Genomic DNA, 19,488 nt, shown 5'->3' with positions numbered 1-19,488 from the left:
ATGACGCGAGGGAGTTTCATTTTCATGTGCACCAAACATACCCTTGATAAAAACTTAAAACTAAAAACTTAAAAGGAAGGTAGACATCATGAGGACTTCCACAGTCCGTTCTCCATGATGGTGGTGAATCTCCACCGTGCACGTTTTCATAAGTCATCAGTTTTATAGCATATGATAGGACTTTATACTTTTGGATGTGGGTCCCAATCAGTCAGTTATTAGATGTGAAAAGATAATGCTATTAACAATTTGGGTGTTAAAAAGTCTTCGAGAGGTGTTATCACACTTCTAATCGCATAATTTTAGGTTTATCCAAAACGAGGTGGTTGGGAGACCTTGTAGTGCTAAAGGCACAAAGTCTTGTGATATACAATGGGCGAGATAAGAAAGAATAAAGAATCTAAATCCCCCTTCTTATCCTATTATGTTATATGTCAAAATCTATTTTCGTTTACAATACTCAAAATATATTTTAGTTAGGGAAAAGTTTATATAGAGCCGGGGCTCCAAACAATCAAATTTGAGCCTACCACAAAAATTGCATTAGAAGAAGTTGTTTTGATGCCCAAACATCATCAAATTGATCATCTTGACATCAAGATGTATGGACATGAGAAAAAAAGCGATCTCAAGTTTTGAAAATAGTGTATTTTGTAATGTATTTTTGGACCGTTAATTTTTAAGATTTTTATAAGTATGTCGATCTACACTATTTTTAAAGATTTAGACTTTATAAATAAATATGAAATTATATTTTAAGGTTATCACAAAGATTTCCAGTATTGAAACCACATTTTTCGATACTATTTGAAGGTAGGCTCTAATTTGATTGTTTAGAGCGTAGGCTCTATACAAACCGCACCCTAAATATATTTCCATCTTTATTTATAAAGTTTAAAGCTTCCAAAATAGTATAGATCACTAGATCTATGAAAACTTTAAAAATTTTAAAATTGACGGTCCAAAAATGCATTACAAAATACACTATTTCCAAAACTTGAAATCCATTTTTTCCTCATGACCATGCATCTTGATGTCGAGATAATTAATTTGAAGATATTTGGGCATCAAAACAATCTTTTCTAATGAAAATTTTGAGGTAGGTTTAATTTTGATTGTTTAGAGCCTCGGCTCTATATAAACTTTTCCCTTTTATTTATGTTCAAAGTCCATTCCTTTAAGAAAAAAGTTTACATAAGGTGTCAATCTTATATTGTATGAGTAAGATATACCTAAAAAATCCACTAGACAAGTTAAAACCCTCAAATCGATCATCTCAACCTCAAGATTCATACACATGCAACAAGGGGATTTTTGGACTTAAAAATAGTTTATCTTCTAACACATTACCTGGACCATCTATTTTTTAGATTTTAAAGTGTTTTTAGATCTGTTTGATTCGTCACCATTTCTAGAACTTTAAATTTCACAAGTGGGGGCAATAATAGATTTTCACATCATCGGAAGGCTTTGCAGCACTGAAATTGCATTTTTTTTTAATATAGTTTTGAGGTGCACCTTTGACATGTATGTAAAACTCACCCATCACAATTTAAATTTTGCTCTGATGTTCAAATCCTTCTGGTTTTTAAGTGAAAAAGCAATTTGGATATCCAAATCAATTTTTGGGAGTAAAGACACAAAGTTGGGGATTAGGTGAGATGTTCTGACTGCATTTTATTTCATGTGCGGTAGTCCCGCGAGTCGGTTTTTTAGTGGAAAAATTGGAGGTCTACATCATTCAACAAAATCATTTTAGACATCCAATGTATAAACCACTTTTTCACTTGAAAAAAAAAGAAGACATCGGATAGTATACTGAATTTTCATACTCCAATTCGATGGTAACATATCAATTAAAGGATATAATAGAACTTATTTAGTACAATTTCCAAATAAAAAGTGCAAGAGATTTACTTTATTTTTTCTAACTTTTAAGACTTCTTCTCTAGTATGTCTTAATAATTATTTTTTAGTGCTGCCGTTCCATACATTCATTAAGAATTTGGGACTAAGTTTCTGATATTTTCTCTATTAGAAAAAGGACAATTGTTTGGCGCTTCCATGCCTACACTTATTACTATGCGGGCTTGGAGAGCTGCATCATCTACCAAAAAAGGTGTAGATCTACACCATAAATAATAGTCCTCCAAAGAAAAAGTAAAATCAACTGTTAAAAATTTAAAATATTTATTCCGAAAATACTATTTTTATTTTTAAAAAAATTATTTATTTTTATAGATTGATATTATATATTCCCTAAAAATTAGGAATAAATTTTACTTCAAAAATAAATTATAAAAGGGCCCGTATATCTACTGTCGGTCTGTGGACTCAAAGAAACTGTATCCGTCAAAAATGAAATTAAAGCATCACGTGTCGCTATTTCGCATTAACATTGTAGCGAATTCCGCGCTGATGCTGTTTTTGTCACGCAATATAACGGAGGGAAATGTTGGTTGGTTGATTGCTGTAACACAAGAGAGAGCAAATCAAGAGAAAAAGCTTTAGAGAGAGAGAGAGAATGAGAATGGGTTGGGATTCAAGCCTTTCCCAATCTGGAAAGAGGGGCAGGGACCCTGAAGATGCTGTTTATTTGGACAATTTCCATACCCACAAGCGATATCTCAGTGAGGTCTTTCTTTCTCACTTTAAATTTGTGGGGCTGAGCCTTTATTTGGGTTTTGGGGTTCCTTCTTCTCTCTCTAACTCTTTTCATTTGGGCTCTTGGGATTCTTCCCCATCCCTCTCTAACTGGGCTCCTTATCTATTGTTTTAAAATGTCTTGCTACAAATTCAGGTTATGGCTTCAAGTTTGAATGGATTAACAGTTGGGGACTCACTTTCAGAGGTACATAGAACATCTCCATCAAGATTTGATCCTATGGAGTCCCCTGTGAGGTCTGAGAGCATTGGTTTTCCCAGGTTAGATTGGCTTTCTTTACCTTTTCTCCCTGATGTCTTTTTGTTTTTCAGAATTGGGTTTTATTGAGGGATCATTGATTCTTATAGGAGGTTAATGTCAGTTGTGCTCATGTTTAATCAATGCTTGTTGGGTTCTTCTCTTTTGTGAATTCATGGTTTCTTGCTGTCCAAAGAATTATAATACTGGATTGTCTCGCTAAGTGTTTGGTTTAATGAGGAACAAATAACTCCTTCAAGAGATTAATTGGCTGTTTAAGTCATCTTTTGATCATTGCCCGTTGGGTTTTCCTCTTTTGTGATTCATGATTTCTTACTTTGTAAACAATAGTGTGAATTACACATTGGCATGGGGAAGTAGTTAATAGAAAGTAATATGTGGTTCATTCAATTGTCATCAAATAGGACTTGCAGATTTCATAAAAAAGAAATTCAAATTAGCAAGTGAACCAAATGAGGAGTGAACTAGGTCAGACATCTAAATCTTTAAAACCATGAGGAATTTGCTTATTGTTTTGCCAATTATAAGCCTGTTTCTGCCTTTGGGTTTCAGAGTGACAGCCATTTGCCAGTCCAATTACCAAAATAATAAAATAAAATAAAATAAAAAATAGAAAAACCATGGTCAGTCAAAGTTATCCTGCATGTGGAAATTTTCAAGTTTCTGCATTAAAGTTTGCTTATCAAGTTATTGTGCCTGTTACTGGTGGTTTGGTTTTTATGGTTATTTTATCTCTCTAGAATAGGTTCTATGTTTGTATTTTGGGAGCCAAACCGAGACCTTTCACAAGCCCAATTCCTATACACCGGGTGCATAATTGTGGTTTTCTAGTGGTAATATTTGTGCATATAAATCTTTTCTCGGAGATATTGGCACTTCCTTCAGGCCTTGCATTTCTTGCTTAAGTGATTGTTCCAAACCATATGTTGCATCGCTAATGTTTTGACATTGACATTGCATTAATCCAAGCCCCAGCACTTCCTATTATTTTCCTCTTGTCGCGAAAATCACGAAAAGAGTCGCTACCTTCTAAATATATTTCCTGTTGACCTGAAATAATGGTTGTTGCTTTCCCACCATGTTTAAATACCTAAATTGCTTACAATACACTAGCTCAAACTGTAGAGATAAATTCATTGAAACCTCAATTTTTGCATGTAAAGTTAAATGTAAAAGTTAAATAGAATCTTAAACACTGTAGCAGAGTTCTATGTTCTATGCAGAAACACAAAGAAGTTTATCTGAACAATTGCTATTAGTCTAGTTTATTGGCTTTTGAAAACATGACATCTACATTGATCCTGAAAAGTGCACTACTCAATATTCAGAATATCGTACCTCTTGGATTGTTCCACATCTCAAATGTAATAGATAACATCTCTTTAATCTTTACTGCACCTGCCGTATCTATGGATTCAGAAATGCGGTGCATCCATGAGAATTGACAAGAAAATTACTCGTCTCAAGCTCATCACAATCCATCCATTTCCAATGATTGTGCAACCCATACGACACCAACTACCTGTAAAGCTATTAACATAGGCAGATTTCATCAACGGTTTTCATTAAAACAGGGGCATCTTTTCTAGGGCCAAATTGATGATACTACATCATGGGTTGACAGTAAATAAAGTCAGCAAATTTATGGGATATGTGGGCATCATACGTACATCTCTTAAAGTTCTTTCAAGCATTCTTTTAATGTAGTTTGAGCTCCTTGGACTCAAGAATTATTAACCCCTTCAGAAATTCCTTTCCTGGTCATTTTGCCAAGCCACCTCCACTACTACCCACTTTATCCATCCTTATTTACAATCAATTCTTCTGTTGTTTGCTACATTGTAGTATTGTACTCCATAGAAATCAATTCTACTGTTGTTTGCTACATTGTAGTATTGTACTCCATAGATGTTGAGTAGGAGTTTTTCTATTCCTGTTTTCTTGGACTAGGCTTGTTCCTTTTGTTTTGTTGTCACAAGATAGAAAGTTCTAAACTACTTACTCTTCTTTTCGTATTTGCAATGGGAAGAACTTCTATGCAAATGATTATATTTATTTCTTTTGAACAACATGCTCCTTTACCCAGTGCACTGTTCACAGAAAAAGTGATCATGATTATGAGTTATGCCTGTTTCAAAGAAGAAATAATGAAAAGAGCTGAACCAAATAGAGAGGAAGCTATCTCTTGTCCCAAAAAAAAAAGGATTTTGACATACATAAATATCTCAGAAAGAAGGTGAGCGTTGCTTAAAGGATGTCCATAGTTTATGGAGATGTATTAGAACCCTTCCATGACAAATGATGCTCTAGATTTCACAAGAAATATGGGGTTTCTCTCCCAAAGTTTGGATTTCTTTGGGTTTTAAGTGGTTCCTAGTTTTCAAAATTGGCTCTCTGACATTTTCCTTTACAATTGTAAATGAATCTTCAATCCAAAGAGTAGTATGACATGATTCTACATGACCCATGCATTATCCTGAAACCCTTATTATGTCCCTAAATCTTAGAGCAAGTCACCAGAATCTGAAACAAAAACTCCAACCACTGAATCAGAGAAAGATTTACAACCAAAGGACCTGCAGCTTGCTCTATCCTTTACATTGACCCACATGTAACTCCATCTTCTCCAACCTGGCACCCTCCATGGAGAGGAATGTGGTCGAGTGACCTCATATGGAGAATCTCGCATAGCCTCTGGTCATGCGTTTCACACTTGATACTTTCTCGCTCACTCTCTTACTGAGTCACCTCATATGGAGAATCTCGCGTAGCCCCTGGTCATGGGTTTCACACTAATCTCTCTCTCTCTCTCTCTCTCTCTCTCAATCAATCAACATTCCTGCAATGGAATTGTGTCATCCATGTGGTTGCGTGTGCAGTATCCTCTAAACTTCTAGTTGCAAACTCTTGAAAGTTTCTCAAACAATGACTGAAATTTCACACTCGGGCATGGAACTGAGCAGGTCTTGAGCCTGAGATGACTGGTTTGACTCGGCCAAGTCTCAAGAAGACTTGCCTGAATCTATGAAGAAGACTTGCCTGAATATATGAAAAATTAATACAGTAATCTCTGGAACTGGTGACAATCAGCCAATTCTTAAGGTTTTTCAATGGGACCCGTCACCTGTGAATAACTTGGGTGAGTTTGAGTAGGGTTACCCGAGTTTCAAAATGCTGATTCTCAAACCTGCAATGTCAAGAGGCAAAAGTGAACATTAACGATTTCACAGAGCAGGCAGGAGAAATGGTAGATGGCTTTGCCTTCAAGAGAGACTAATGGTGGAGGGGGATTTGAAATGGACTATGGTTACTTGAAAAATTGAACTGGAAAACTTAATTCATAAACTTAGTTCTACTTTTTGAGGTTGTTTTTGGGATCCTAAACGGTCTTAGAATTTTACATTTAGCTTATCTGTTGTCTCAGGGACTGAGAAGGTTTTTACCAAGCTTGTTGTATGTGATTTATAGATATTTCCTTTGATGTAATTTTTTATTTAGAGATGGATCCGTAATCTGGTCCCTTTTTTATAACACTACGTGCTTTTCATTATTGTTATTATTTACCTTGTGTTTTTTTAACTCATTTATGTGCACGTAAGAGTTGTTTTTGTAAAGGGGGAGAGGGTGCTCCCTACATTGCAGATTTTGATTTCCATCATAAAGACGGTTGGACTGCTTTTCTGGTCAACTAAGCTAACTTGTTGCACATAATGTTGACACTGGATCCAATTTGATCCTCACAAATGTTTAACCTATCAATCTTGTTATGAGAAAATGCTATATATGTGTTTAATCTGCAGGGTCACAATAAGTAGAAAGACTAATGGGTCCCTTGAATAGGAAATGGTATCTTACTCGATTTTCATGCACCATGCACATTCATTCACAATGCTTTTACAAGTTTCCTAGGAGGCATGAGGATGTACATGTAGCCATCTAACCTTCTTTATTGGTCTTCCATGCTTTTGAGTATAATTGGTGTGGTGTAATTGTTTGTGTTGAATTGGAATAACTCTTTGACAGATGACTGAAAATTAAAAAATGTACTAACCATTAAGAAAAATTTCCAATTTCTTTCTCTTGTTTATCTAATGCATCACCTCTTGTTTTCAATACTTCAAATACACCATTACTGCAGATGGCTTGTTTCTAGAATCTTTATTCCAGATATCTTTGGGTACGGACCTTGCTCATGTGTTGCATGTCTTTTCTAATAAGTATCTTTTCCTTTCTCTTGCTTTTAGTGGCTTGTTTCTCAAATTCGGCTGAAAAATCAAACCATAAACAAAGCTACTTATCTTCATAAAACTAGCTGGTCTTCAGTATTAAATACTTGAGTTTCTTCCCCTTGCTTATATATTCTTAATGAATATTCTTTGTCAAGAAAAAGGAAAGACCATTATTTTTTTCGAAATACTGCTTCTCATAAGTAACGCTCATATCATTTTCAATAATTCCATTTGCAGAGAGGATCTGACATCACCATTTTCACCAATGTCAGAGGACTCCGACGACTCACGATACTGTGACCTCATACATCAACAGGACATGTGTACGGGCACCAGAAACACAGTGTCACCTCATCGACACCACATAGGTGGACCCCACATCACATATTCCTCAATGCCACTATCCAACTCACCTTCTTCACCCTGTAGTACTCTCCTACAAATGGCCTATTCCCATTCAAGGCCACGTACCCCCGAATCAGAAAGCCGATTCCCACCTTCACCAAGTGACATATGCCAATCACCCAACCTTAGAAGGGCTGCTCTCTTGAGATCAGTACAAATGAGAACACAGCCTACAAATTCACATGCATTTGAGATGCCTTTCGAGAGCATATCGGATCAACATGTCGACGACAGAGAGGGTTCCCCTTGCTCATATGTGAAAGTGATAGCCGATGAGAGGGTTTATCCCATTGAGTCTCGTGGGCCTGTTAGGAGCTCTTCCAGGGTTAGGAGCATGCTTCTTGAGGATTGTTCAACTATGGGTATCTCAGAGACTCAAGAAAAAAGAGAGAAGTGTTATAGGGCATTGAATTTGAAGGGGGATGGTGGTGGTAATAATAGAGGGGTTGAGTCAAAAGAGGAGTTTTTTGGGGGCAATGGGGTGAATAGACCAGAGTTGCTAAGCGGTAGGAGATCTGTTCTTGGTGAACATGCAAAAGCTTGTTCTTTTGAGTGAATTGATAATGGAATTTTGGATTGGCTATGTTGGGGTTCGTCCATCTGGATTAGTGGTTCTAAGGCATAAGGACTGCAACCACTAATATTGAATGCTTGAATCCTAGATTAGTCGCCAAAAAGAAGAGAAAACAATAGAAACAAAGCAAGAGATATATGTATGTATTTACATTTTGGAAATCTTTTCATTTTGCATGGGTAGCCCATTTTCTCTCGGGCTTTACTTTCTGGGATCCGTTTTGTATTATTTGCAAGGAGATCAACACTAGATCGTTAATTTGGTTTATTTTTCTTTTCCATTGCTTTGATTTCAAATATCTTTTCTTTTATGAGTTATTCTCACGTATGGGGACTTTTAACGATGCTGGAAATAAGATCGACTTAGCACTGCATGTGACTCAGCTACCGGTCTTGGTTTCGACCCCTTTTGAAAACTACTAATGGTTTCAAAAATTACTAGCCCACTACTAACAATTAACATTTAAAAAAAAAAAAAAGGAGTCATTCACAAATCTCACTTAAAATGTTTCGAAAAATAACAAGATTCATTTGCTGCTGCTATTTCTGCATCTTGACAGGATTAAGGCACCTTAATGACCTCAAGGATCTTGTGGTTTAGGTGCTTTTCATTTAGGTTGCAATTCGGCTTGGCAACTTATTCACTCAAATAAGCTTTCATGTTTACATTAGTCCAGTTGGAACAAGGGCATTGGACATGATACATTTAGTTTGAGAATAGAATGATCCACTTTAAAAAGGAAAATTGAAGTGCCGGCGATCGGGCACAACCTGGAACTAACTAAAGTTTTGTAAATCCAAGCCTTAAATGGTTTTGAGTCATTTTCTCCTTTATGATACAAGGATAGTGAGATGAATCTGTTCTATAACCCAGCAAATCGCAAAAAAAGGAACGGAATACCTTTAGCGCATCCCAACTCAAATGCATAAACACTTCCTAAATCAGTCTGGATTAATTTACCGCATAGAACACCAGTATTTTAAAAAAAATCGGTGAGTCCGAGCCCAATTTACAGATTTTGTCTGACTAGGGGTTCTAATTTGGGGATATTAAAAAATTCAAAAAAAGAATTAAAAAAATAAAAAATCTATTTATAACATGTTTATTTACATGTTCTATCATTTTAACAAAGATTGAAATGTATTGTATACGACTACTTAGTTTTACATTTTCCCGTACTTTTTGAATTATTTCTAAAATAAATTCAATGAGAAAATACTTTTTCAAAATCTTTTTTTTTACTATTCTTTAACCTCATTTAGATATATTTTGTTTGATCTTACTTTAAACATATATTTCCTTTTTTTGCTTTTTGTTTTTTTTTTTCTTTTAAATTAACACTTTTTTGTTACAACAGTTATCAAGCCAAGTACTCGGCCCGAATCATTCATTTGACACTGCAAAGAACCAGGATTCTGCAACTCAAAAATTTGTGCAGGCTTGGCTATTCGCAAAGAATCAATTTAGCAGCTCAAAAATTGAGTTAATAAAGGTCTATTTTCAGGATTATCTTAATGGCCAAGATTATCAACCAGGTTAACTTCAGATCCAAAATCTACAGCAACGATGGATTCTTGGAAAGAAACTGCATTTGAATAGGGCCACTGATATCCGCCGCCCAAACGAAGCACAGATATCCATCGGAGTTGGGTTTGGCCATGTCCTAGCTCATTATCATATATAATAGCATCATTTCATTGGACAAAGCCATGCACCATTTCATTGAACAAAGACATACCAACTAAAATACTAAACTTTAACGTATAATCAGTACCTTGTAGATGTAGTGTACCACATAATTTATGAAACTTATTTTGATAGATACTATTTGGGAATGAATTTCGACCGTCAAATATTGTATCAACCACAAACAAATCCCAAGAGGATAGGAGCAAAAACGATACAAAAAAAAAAAGAGGGATTTTTTTCTTTTTTCATAAGCATCATAGCGTCCAGAAACCTCTGATATCTTAAAAAAGACATTTCCTCATGTGTGGCTGGGACTCTCAGCAATCACAATGAACTAAGCTTGAAGTAAATGGCTTCCAATGATTTATGTCAGGAAGTTCAGTAGGAACATAACTAGTAGGTGTCACGCTTCTGATCATGACTCTTTACACACACATGCGTGCGTGCAGAGGGCACCAACTAAATAAACAAACTGTTGTGTTCTGAGTTGGCTAGTTGGCACAACTGATTGTATGAAGCCATATCTGTAAGAGACAAGGAACCAGTTAGAAAAACAGGCGTCTTGATAAAGAGCCAAATGTCAATTTACTTATCCATGCAGAAAATTTATGTAAACTAAGATAACTACAACGCACGAAGTATATTTTAAGGCAATTAACTGGAAATGTGTAAAACTTTTATCAGATATATCCATAAATTTCAGATTTCAAGGTTTCTTCAACATCCAAACAAACTTGAGTAAACATACCCAAGTTTTACACAAATGAAATATTAAGAAATTATATATCCATACATCATCACATGTACATCTTGACACAACCTAATGAAAACATCACATTTATCAAAATACAATACAATCAAAATACAATAGAAACAAATTCAGCAAAATGTTGAAAGATTTAGAGAATCACTCAAGACTTGGTCATTTGTGCTGGCATCACTAATAATGTTCACAAAATATGTTTCAGAGGTTTTATGAAGTGAACAGAGCAACTGCTGGTGTTGACAAAATGCAAGCATGTTATTACTTGGACATAAAAAATAATATATATTCAACTTTGAGAGTGTGTGTGTGTGTGAGAGAGAGAGAGCGAGAGAGAGGGAGAGAGAGAGAGAGAGAGAGAGAGAGAGAGAGAGAGAGAGATCACATGCTTTGCGGCAAATTCTAAGGCATTGGACACTCATGCATAGATCTGAAGATCTTGAAACGGAACATTAATACAATTACAAGGCTCGGCAACAGTGAAAGAAAAAAAAAAAGACAAAAGGAGCACCGCTTCATTGTCAAGGGGGCCCTCTCCCAAAATTGGCCTACGAGGCAGAAATATGCAAATAACTAAGGAGCCCCTCAAAGATTTCCACACTAGTCCATAACGTATGCCAGCTCGCAACCCACTTAAATAATGCAAGGGCAAAGTTACAAGTCTACCTTCTGCGATAATGAAGCTATATGGTATCAGGGTCAGTATGGCTCCAACTTCAAAGTTTAAGTCTTCACAAAGCTCACATCTCTTGTTTGGTACCCGGCACATGTTCTTGATTTCACCAGCTTGGGGCAATACAATGAATGGGGCATCACTGTTGCAGAGGAAATTGTATTCCAAACCATGGTGCGCAAAGCCAAACACAGTTATGTAAGAAGGCCAATGAAACTATGTTGACACAGGATTCCTAGAGTCCACGATTGGGGGTGAGGGGAGGGGGGGAATGCTGAAGGAGTCAGGGTTTGAATTTCATTCAATTATTTCTCTATTTCTGGCCAATGGTGATCCTCAGTTACAAGGAGTGGCAATGCACAGGAAAACATTGAGTTCCTAATGGTTTAGGGTTCATAGTGCCCATGAAACAGCCACAAGTCTAAACAAAAGGGGGAGAAAATGAAGGAAATAAAAATGACGTTGCCTAATGCCCTAATGATAACAATATGCGAAGACACAGTTTGGAGGAAAAAAAAGGACAGATGAATGAAGCCCTTCAAGGAAAGAAACCAGATTCCATCTTCACAGATTACAGAATCCCAATAATTTTTCGTGAAGGCGTATTTCAAGGCATGTGGAACCAGGTAGTTGTAAATATACTTTGCGTGAGTGTAAAATCATACTTCTGACCTTCCAATGCAAGACAGATTCTGGCTCATGATTTTTCTTTTTCGATGTATAGGAGGAAAAAGATAGTTAAACAGTCCTCATTGTGAGTTGCTAAAAACATTTGGCCTCGGCTCCTCAGGTTTGGGGAATGAAACGGTTCTCCTAGGCTAGAAGCTGTCTTTGAGTTGGCAATTACCTGTTTGACACCAGGACTGGTTTCAGGGTTCAGGTACATTTCTCTGTTTGCCCCGCTGGTTTGGTGGGTATCTGAATAGAATGGATGAACTGAACCTTCAGGGAGACTCTCCTTCCCTGATTGTAATGAGAATCTTAAGGAAATGAGATTCGATCTTCTAGAGGAGTTCGACAGCATAAAGCCCAAGAAGACTGGAACAGAATCATGAGGAGATTACATTTCACAATCAGAAATTGAAAAATAACAATAAAAAACAACCAAGGGGAGTGGTCTTTAGCCAATATCTTTATGAGACCCTGCATCTTGCAAACCTTTTCTTTGGCTTGATGCACAAACGGAAGGAGATGGTCAGCATAGGAATCACTTGTTCTGGAATAGAGTGAAGCCAGTTTAAAATAAACTCTCTGGATGAGAGCCAGCATTATTTTTTTTGTTTTTTTGTTTTGGGGGGGGGGTAGATTTTTCAAGAGATTTTAATCATTATTTTTCATAAATTGGAAGATAATTTACTTACAATTGCAAGTTGATAATTGTAAGCTTCTAAGTTCACAGACACTATGAATGACATAATATTAGAATATTCAACTGCTTCTCAGGTTAGGGCAATAAAATATAAATAAAAGCAATAATACTTAAAACTCATGGTTAAATATTTCGCAGGATACTTTTACGCATGAAAAGGCAAACCAATCAACAATATAAGAAAACAATAGAAAGAAAAACAGACAGTCCACCCCATAAAATTTCAGGATGAGGCTAAAGTTACTATAGCCGTTGCTAGATGAACTCTCAATCAAGTATGGAAAGAGATGCTGATACACTAGGAATGATATGACCAAAACCAAAGTACGGGTAGTTAACATTTGTACCAAATGCATCTCCAAAGTTGGTGCACATTTCAGCTCGAATGGTCTGATTGCCCTCAGCAACACCAATCACCTCAACAAATTTTGACAGAGGATCAACAGTAGTAGCTTTAACAGATAGTTGCAGGCCATCTGAAGTTTGAGCTACGAAGCCTCCAGTATCGACTCGCACAACCTGAACAACTGACCGAACCCTTCGCCCGGTGTGCATTTTTAAAAGTTCTCCATTGACAAAAACTGCAGGGCTTGAAATGTCCATGCTGCAAATTGGACATTAGACAATATAGCTCAAAGACCTTCACACTAGAGAATAAGAGAGAATTGAAAGCACTTGATCACATTATGTTTACATTTATTCTCTTATACTATGCAATACTGCTAAAAAGTTTCCCGTGGAGCACAAACAGGGATATCAACTGACAGCTCATGATAAATCATGTTTTGTCAAAAAAAGTAGTTAAAATCATGGTTAGCTGATAAGTTTTTAAGATTTCAAGACACTACCATAGAAGCAGAAAATTTGGATTTTGGACCTAAAACCAGTTATTGTACAAGGTTTTCACAGTCAAGTATGAAAAGCACACGGTTTTTAAGGAACTGTGCCCATTGACACTTATATTTATCAAAATGCCCACGAGAGATGAGCTATTTAACATTTTACGTATTTGCAACTATTCCAACCTATGATCTTATGTCTTTTGATGGGTAGTTTGAAATTAAATCAAACTATATGGGTAACATGTTAAATAGTTCATCTCTTGTAAGTGTTTAGATAAATTTTCTTATTTTCAATAAATCCATCTCTGAAAAAAATATTTTTATAAGTAGAAAAATCATTGCTGGTTAATAATCACTAACAAGTAACTTATAAGTAGAAATTGACACGAAAACCATGCCACTTTCTTTCTAAAAATGGATAATCCCCTAGATAATCCTGCTACCCTGATCTTAAGGAACATGCATCCCTACAAAAATATTACAGGGTTCAGGGAACAAGCTCAAAAAAGGTCAGGCCTCTATACTATGATCCATAGTGGTTATCTCTGCCCCATCAATGGTTGGATGGTGTTCTAAGAAGTGGGTTCCAATGTACAATTTAAACTAGTGAACTGCATTGCCCTTCTTTCTCTCCATCACCCTCCCACCAATTAAATGGACCGTGACAAACCCATTGGTCATGGTTGTTGCTGTGACCATATGGATCGTGTTATATGTTCCCAAAAAAAGTCTCATCATCATCAGAGACTTATCTAAACTATGTATGGTCGGCTACATGAATCTTGTTTTGTCATTTTGTTCTATCAAGGGCCATACCCTCAATAAGACTAATGAGCAGATAATGTAGATTCAAGATTCATGGAAAGTTGCAGCAAAGCTTTACGTTGGCTGCCTAACTAACACAACCCTCCTCCTTTAACCAAGCTTGGGACCGGCATTGACTGGCAGGGGCGGCCAAGGCGGAGTTGTTCCCAAAAAAAGTCTACTCCCAATAATTACACTATATGTGCATAGAATGGAACTAAACTAACAATTATGAAAAGTATTTCAATAAGGAAAGAGTTTATATAAAGCCGAGGCTGTAAACGATCAAATTAGAGCCCACCTCATAAATTTCTCTAGAAGAAGTTGTTTTGATACCCAAATATCCTCAAATTGGTCATCTCAACATCAAGATGCATGGACATGAGAAAAAAATGGATTTCAAAGATTTGGATATGGTGTACCTTGTAACGCAATTTTGGACTGTCAATTTTCAACATTTTCAAGGTTTCATAGATCTGCTCGATCTACACTATTTTTGAAGCTTAAACTTTTATAATTAAAGATGAACATATATTTTAAGGCTATCACAAAAATTTTCAGTATTTAAACCTGTATTTTAATTTGATTGTTTAGAGCCTCGGCTCTATGCAAACCGCACCCTTTCAATAAACACAAGTATCAATGGATAAAATGACGTATTAAAATGGGGAGGATTTTAAGAAAAAGTCAAATACCCCTAAGAAGTGATCTGTATATACAAACTAGCATTAAAAAAGAAAAGGAAATTGTATCAAATTACTCTTAAGAGATTGACTATTCAACACTTTACCATATCATTTGACTTAATTTCAAATTGCATAAAAAAACTTATGGTCTTGATTTGGAATAGTTCCAAATGGGTAAATTGTTATATAATTCATCTCTTACAGATACTTAAATAAATTTTCACAAAAAAAAAAGACATACTAAGGGTATGTTTGGTCGGTATGAAATAGTTTTCATGCAAAAATATTCATATGAAATAACTCCCCTATGTCAGAGTGTATGGATTTTTTTCACACCAATTGGTCCACTACAAAAAAGTTTACTATGAAAATGGAACAATTGGTGTGACAAAACTTCCATACCTATTGACATGGGGGAGTTCTTTCATATGAAAAACTTTTCATGAAAACTTTTTCATACAACCCAAACGTACCCTAATGGTCATAAAGGATCAAGATTATTGTCTATGTCATAAAGTAGATAACAAAATACGAATAAATATGATCACTTTCTTTTATTTTATTTATTTAATTTTCTGTTTGGGGTACTCATACTTAAAACTCAAACAAATGGATCAAAAGGCAACTTTATTACATCCTCAAATTCTATGATACAGTTTATCTGATAAAATAATAGATCACTAAAATCATTACATTGATGAAATGAAATGAACTAATGAAGGATACCCACTTATCCAAAAAGAAATGATAACAATATATATTATGGGATGCTGACTAATTGTGCAGCTTATCAATCCAGCAAAATGTAAAACACTAATAAAAGAACCTCTTGCATCAAACTCAAATTTAGAGAGTTCCAACAAATGGGTGTACACTCCAGAATAATCAGATTAGACAAAATAAGGGACAATGAAAACAACAATCTTAAATAAATAAATAAATAAGAAGACAATGATATCGACGATTCTAGGGTACCCCAAAGAACCTTAATAAACATCGAAAGGAGTGGTAAGCTGTTACTGTGCACGTGTTAAGAATAGATAGTTATGGTGACATAAAAATTGAGAAAAAGAACGTTGGAAAATGAGAATAAGGAAAACTAAACCATTTTACCAGTTAGTGATGTGCTAGGGTAACGCAGGAAAAACGATTCATTAAAAGAGAAAAATATACGTTTTATGAGAAGTATGAGAAATTAGGGAGAATGAATTTAGGGCAAAGAAAGCCCTTACCTGAAAAAAGCTCCAAGGGCGTTTGGAAAATGGGGACAGAGAGAGGAAATGAGCGGGAAAATGGATGTGTGGAAATTTATAGCAAAGCCCGGGTGGAGGGAAGGCTCAAATTACTGAAAGACGAAAATCTTTTTCTCATGTACCCCGACCACCTAGTAAGGGCATGTCCTTCCCCCCTCCCCACTGAATTTCCAAAAAAAAAAAATTAAAAATTAAAAGGGTGTCAACTTATTTCGATTAATATTTGAAAAAACTCACTATATTCTCTTACAACATAGAAGTTCTATCCTCCCCTTACCATCCAGCCGTCTATTTTTTATCGCGAGAACCACTCACCATTTGATCTTTAGATCTGATGTCTCAAAGTATTTATTTTAAGTTTTTTTAATACAAATTTTCTAAATATGAAATTTGGTACGTACCATTTTCTCATTGGGGTGCACCTATAAAAAATATTAACGATAATTTTTCGATAAAAAATAATGACCAAAATACCTTTTGAAACTTTCAAAGGTATTTTGGTCATTTTGTTTTATTGGAAATTTTTTTGTTATATTTTTCGTTAGTGCGAGTTTAATAGAGAAATGGGCGTCCAAAATTTGATGTCAAAATAGTTTATAGAAAAAAAATTTAAAATAAAATAGTGTAGAGACGTGATATTGTGATTGGGGCAATCTTAGCCCTCCGGTAAAAAATTGACGGTTGGATAAGGAGGATGATAGAACTTCTATGTTGTAGGGGAACATAGAAAGCTTTCTCTAATATTTGAGAGGTTCTTTTTTTATTGACATTTTAGTATCTTTTTTTAAAAAAAATTAAAAATTATTAGATTGTCCTTGTTTAGGGATGCAAAAGATGAATAATTAGGGGCATTTCAAGAATTTGATATTTCAATAATTTAACCATAAGAAATCATAATTGAATAACAATTAAAAATAAGAAATTATATTCAGGATTCCTAATAAAGAACAATTAGAAATATTTATGCTATTTGTTATATGGATTTAAGTGCTAAATAATAGTGTGTTTTTTATTAATCTTGAACAAGCATGGGTGTTTTTGTTATTCAATTGGAGCTTCTTGGGGGTCAAATTATTGAAATGCTTATTTTGTTCATAAAAGGTAATTTAAAGATCTTTTAGACTTTGTTTTTCAATTGTGATAAAAGGAACAAAATTTGAAAGAAAATGTTTTGAAAGGGCTGCAACTATATCAAAATAAGTAAAGCCCCACCTCAAAACTCACAAAAAAAAAAAGGTTTTGGTTTCGAAAAACTTTCTAATTGATCATCTCGGCCTTTACCATATGGTTGTGAAAAAAAAATAATTAAGATTTCAATCCCTAAAATAGTGTTTGTAAGACCTTATCTTAAGGACAAAGTTTCCGAGTCCTAGGACCCACATGTAGATATCTGGCCCTGCTTTTTGATCAATTTTTTGGATGGAAATTGGACCTAGTTTTTGGATTTATATTGTCTCTAACATGTAAATTATTGATATGCAAAAAGGACAAAATTTAAAAGAAAAAAATATAATATTTTGGAGAAATTTTTTGAACCGATAGATTTTATCACAAAGGGCCACAACTTCACATCAATCGATGTTTGATACTTCAGGGGATGCAAATATAGAAAAGTGCACCCCGACTCATAGACTGCTTTCAATGTCTAAACTATCCATTTCACCGTAAAAATAAAAGTCCATTGGATCCACAAGATCTGAACCATTTTTTGAGCTTCAAATTTTATATTTGGTGTTGGAAATTGACTTCATAGCCATATTGGAGATTTTCAATATCCAAAATGCTTTTTTGATGAAGATTTGATTGGAGATTTTCAATATCCGAAATGCTTTTTTGATGAAGATTTGACGTGAAGTTTTACTTTATTTTCATAAATCCTAGGACTTATAGAAACTCCATCCAATTTACGCTTTTGATGGATTTACGTAGTATTGCAAGATTTTCCTTTTCATATTATTTTCCAAAGTCAAATATGGAATCATGTTAACAAAACTTCACGACCAAGAACAAGTACGAACAAAAGGAAGCATCTTGGCTAATAAACATGTCATTTTAACTTTTGTTTATAATTATAAACTCTTGAGGCGTTTTATTATTATTATTATTATTATTATTTATTTATTTATTTATGAGTGCAGTTTGCATAGAGCGGAAGCTCTAAGTGCACCTTCAATAGTATCAAGAAATGTGGTTTCACTACTGGAAATTTTTGTGATAGCCATAAAATATATTTTCATGTTTATTTATCAAATTTAAAACTTCAAAAATAGTGTAGATCGAGCAGATCTATAAAAACTTGAAAATCTTGAAAATTGACAGTCCAAAAATACGCTGCAAGATGCACAATTTCTAAAACTTGAAATTCACTTTTTTTCTCATGTCCATAAATCTTGATGTTGTGATGATCAATTTGAGGATATTTGGACATCAAAACAACCTATTCTACTTAAATTTTTTAGTTGGGCTCTAATTTGATTGTTTAGAGTAACTTTTTGCCCTTTTTTTTTTTTATGGTGAATAATGGAGATGATTTTTTTATTTTTTATTTTCATTAGGGCGGTCATTGTACAAAGACGAAATAACAGTCCGGCTCTTCCTTTTTACACCCTAGGTTCGATTGCCACTCCGAACCAAACCCAACAAGAAATTAAATTTCTTTTACATTAGGGGCCACCAGACCTGGATCGAATAGAAGACCTACACAAGTACTCAAGTAGTATTTTATTGAGCTAATTTTTTTTTTTTTTCTCTACAACAACTCCCTTAGGCAACATAGTGGAGATTTTTTTTTCTCCCCTTTTTTTATCCAAAAGTTTGGGATCCATCCAAGTACCACAGAGGATTATTTTTAAGACAAAAAATTTAGATTTTGAATTACTCAGAGCCCATGATCTTTTCCCCAAAACCTTCGGACAATTCCAGTTCAATCTTGGGATATCATTATTTTGTACACAAATAAAGACTGCTACTTAATTTTTTTTGTTTCTTTGAGTTAATAGTTGAGTTCTATAGACCACAGCTTCCAAATTTGGGATCCAAAAACCATTCCAAGCTTGAACTTTGCTCAAGGGAGCAAATAGACAGTGGGCTCCACAGGAGCATGAAATCTTTTCACTTTTCATAAAAATACAGAGAAAAATAAATCTTAGCTTTCTGAAAACTTGGAAGACCATACAAAACTAGAACGACTTGACATTCAAGCCATTATTCTTTTACCGATTCTTAAGCGTACATAAAACGCTTAAAGAGGGTACGTCCCATAATGCGAGCCCTAAAGA

General features: G+C 34.9%; 2 protein-coding genes across 2 annotated transcripts; one reads left to right on the top strand and one right to left on the bottom strand.

The window, feature by feature from the left end:
• The first annotated feature begins 2,320 nt into the window (after positions 1–2,320).
• On the top strand, positions 2,321–8,409 carry LOC18445107 (pollen-specific LRR extensin-like protein). The gene is made up of 3 exons (XM_006855252.4): positions 2,321–2,635; positions 2,801–2,925; positions 7,390–8,409. The coding sequence occupies exons 1-3, from the start codon at positions 2,525–2,527 to the stop codon at positions 8,111–8,113; spliced, it is 960 nt and encodes a 319-aa protein (XP_006855314.2). The 5' UTR covers positions 2,321–2,524; the 3' UTR covers positions 8,114–8,409.
• Positions 8,410–9,930: 1,521 nt separating this feature from the next.
• On the bottom strand, positions 9,931–16,371 carry LOC18445106 (Nucleic acid-binding, OB-fold-like protein). Its single transcript, XM_006855251.4, has 3 exons — positions 16,190–16,371; positions 12,973–13,229; positions 9,931–10,344 (listed from the first exon to the last, which is right to left on the bottom strand). Exons 2-3 carry the CDS (start codon positions 13,226–13,228, stop codon positions 10,280–10,282), a joined length of 321 nt encoding a protein of 106 aa, XP_006855313.1. The 5' UTR covers position 13,229; positions 16,190–16,371; the 3' UTR covers positions 9,931–10,279.
• Positions 16,372–19,488: the final 3,117 nt, after the last annotated feature.

Source organism: Amborella trichopoda, chromosome 2 (assembly GCF_054954075.1).
Source record: "Amborella trichopoda isolate Santa Cruz 75 chromosome 2, AtrichopodaSantaCruz75HAP2 v2.0, whole genome shotgun sequence".
NCBI lineage: Eukaryota > Viridiplantae > Streptophyta > Magnoliopsida > Amborellales > Amborellaceae > Amborella > Amborella trichopoda.
This window is presented reverse-complemented; position numbering and strand designations above follow the sequence as displayed.

What these genes read in the sequence shown, in the direction of transcription:
- LOC18445107 (XM_006855252.4), top strand. Translation starts at nt 2,525, where the DNA reads ATGAGAATGGGTTGGGATTCAAGCCTTTCCCAATCTGGAAAGAGGGGC. An exon ending in ACAAGCGATATCTCAGTGAG is followed by an intron (nt 2,636 to 2,800) that starts GTCTTTCTTTCT and finishes CTACAAATTCAG; the next exon opens with GTTATGGCTTCAAGTTTGAA. An exon ending in GAGAGCATTGGTTTTCCCAG is followed by an intron (nt 2,926 to 7,389) that starts GTTAGATTGGCT and finishes TTCCATTTGCAG; the next exon opens with AGAGGATCTGACATCACCAT.
- LOC18445106 (XM_006855251.4), bottom strand. Translation starts at nt 13,228, where the DNA reads ATGGACATTTCAAGCCCTGCAGTTTTTGTCAATGGAGAACTTTTAAAA. An exon ending in CAACTTTGGAGATGCATTTG is followed by an intron (nt 10,345 to 12,972) that starts GTACAAATGTTA and finishes TGTCTCTTACAG; the next exon opens with ATATGGCTTCATACAATCAG.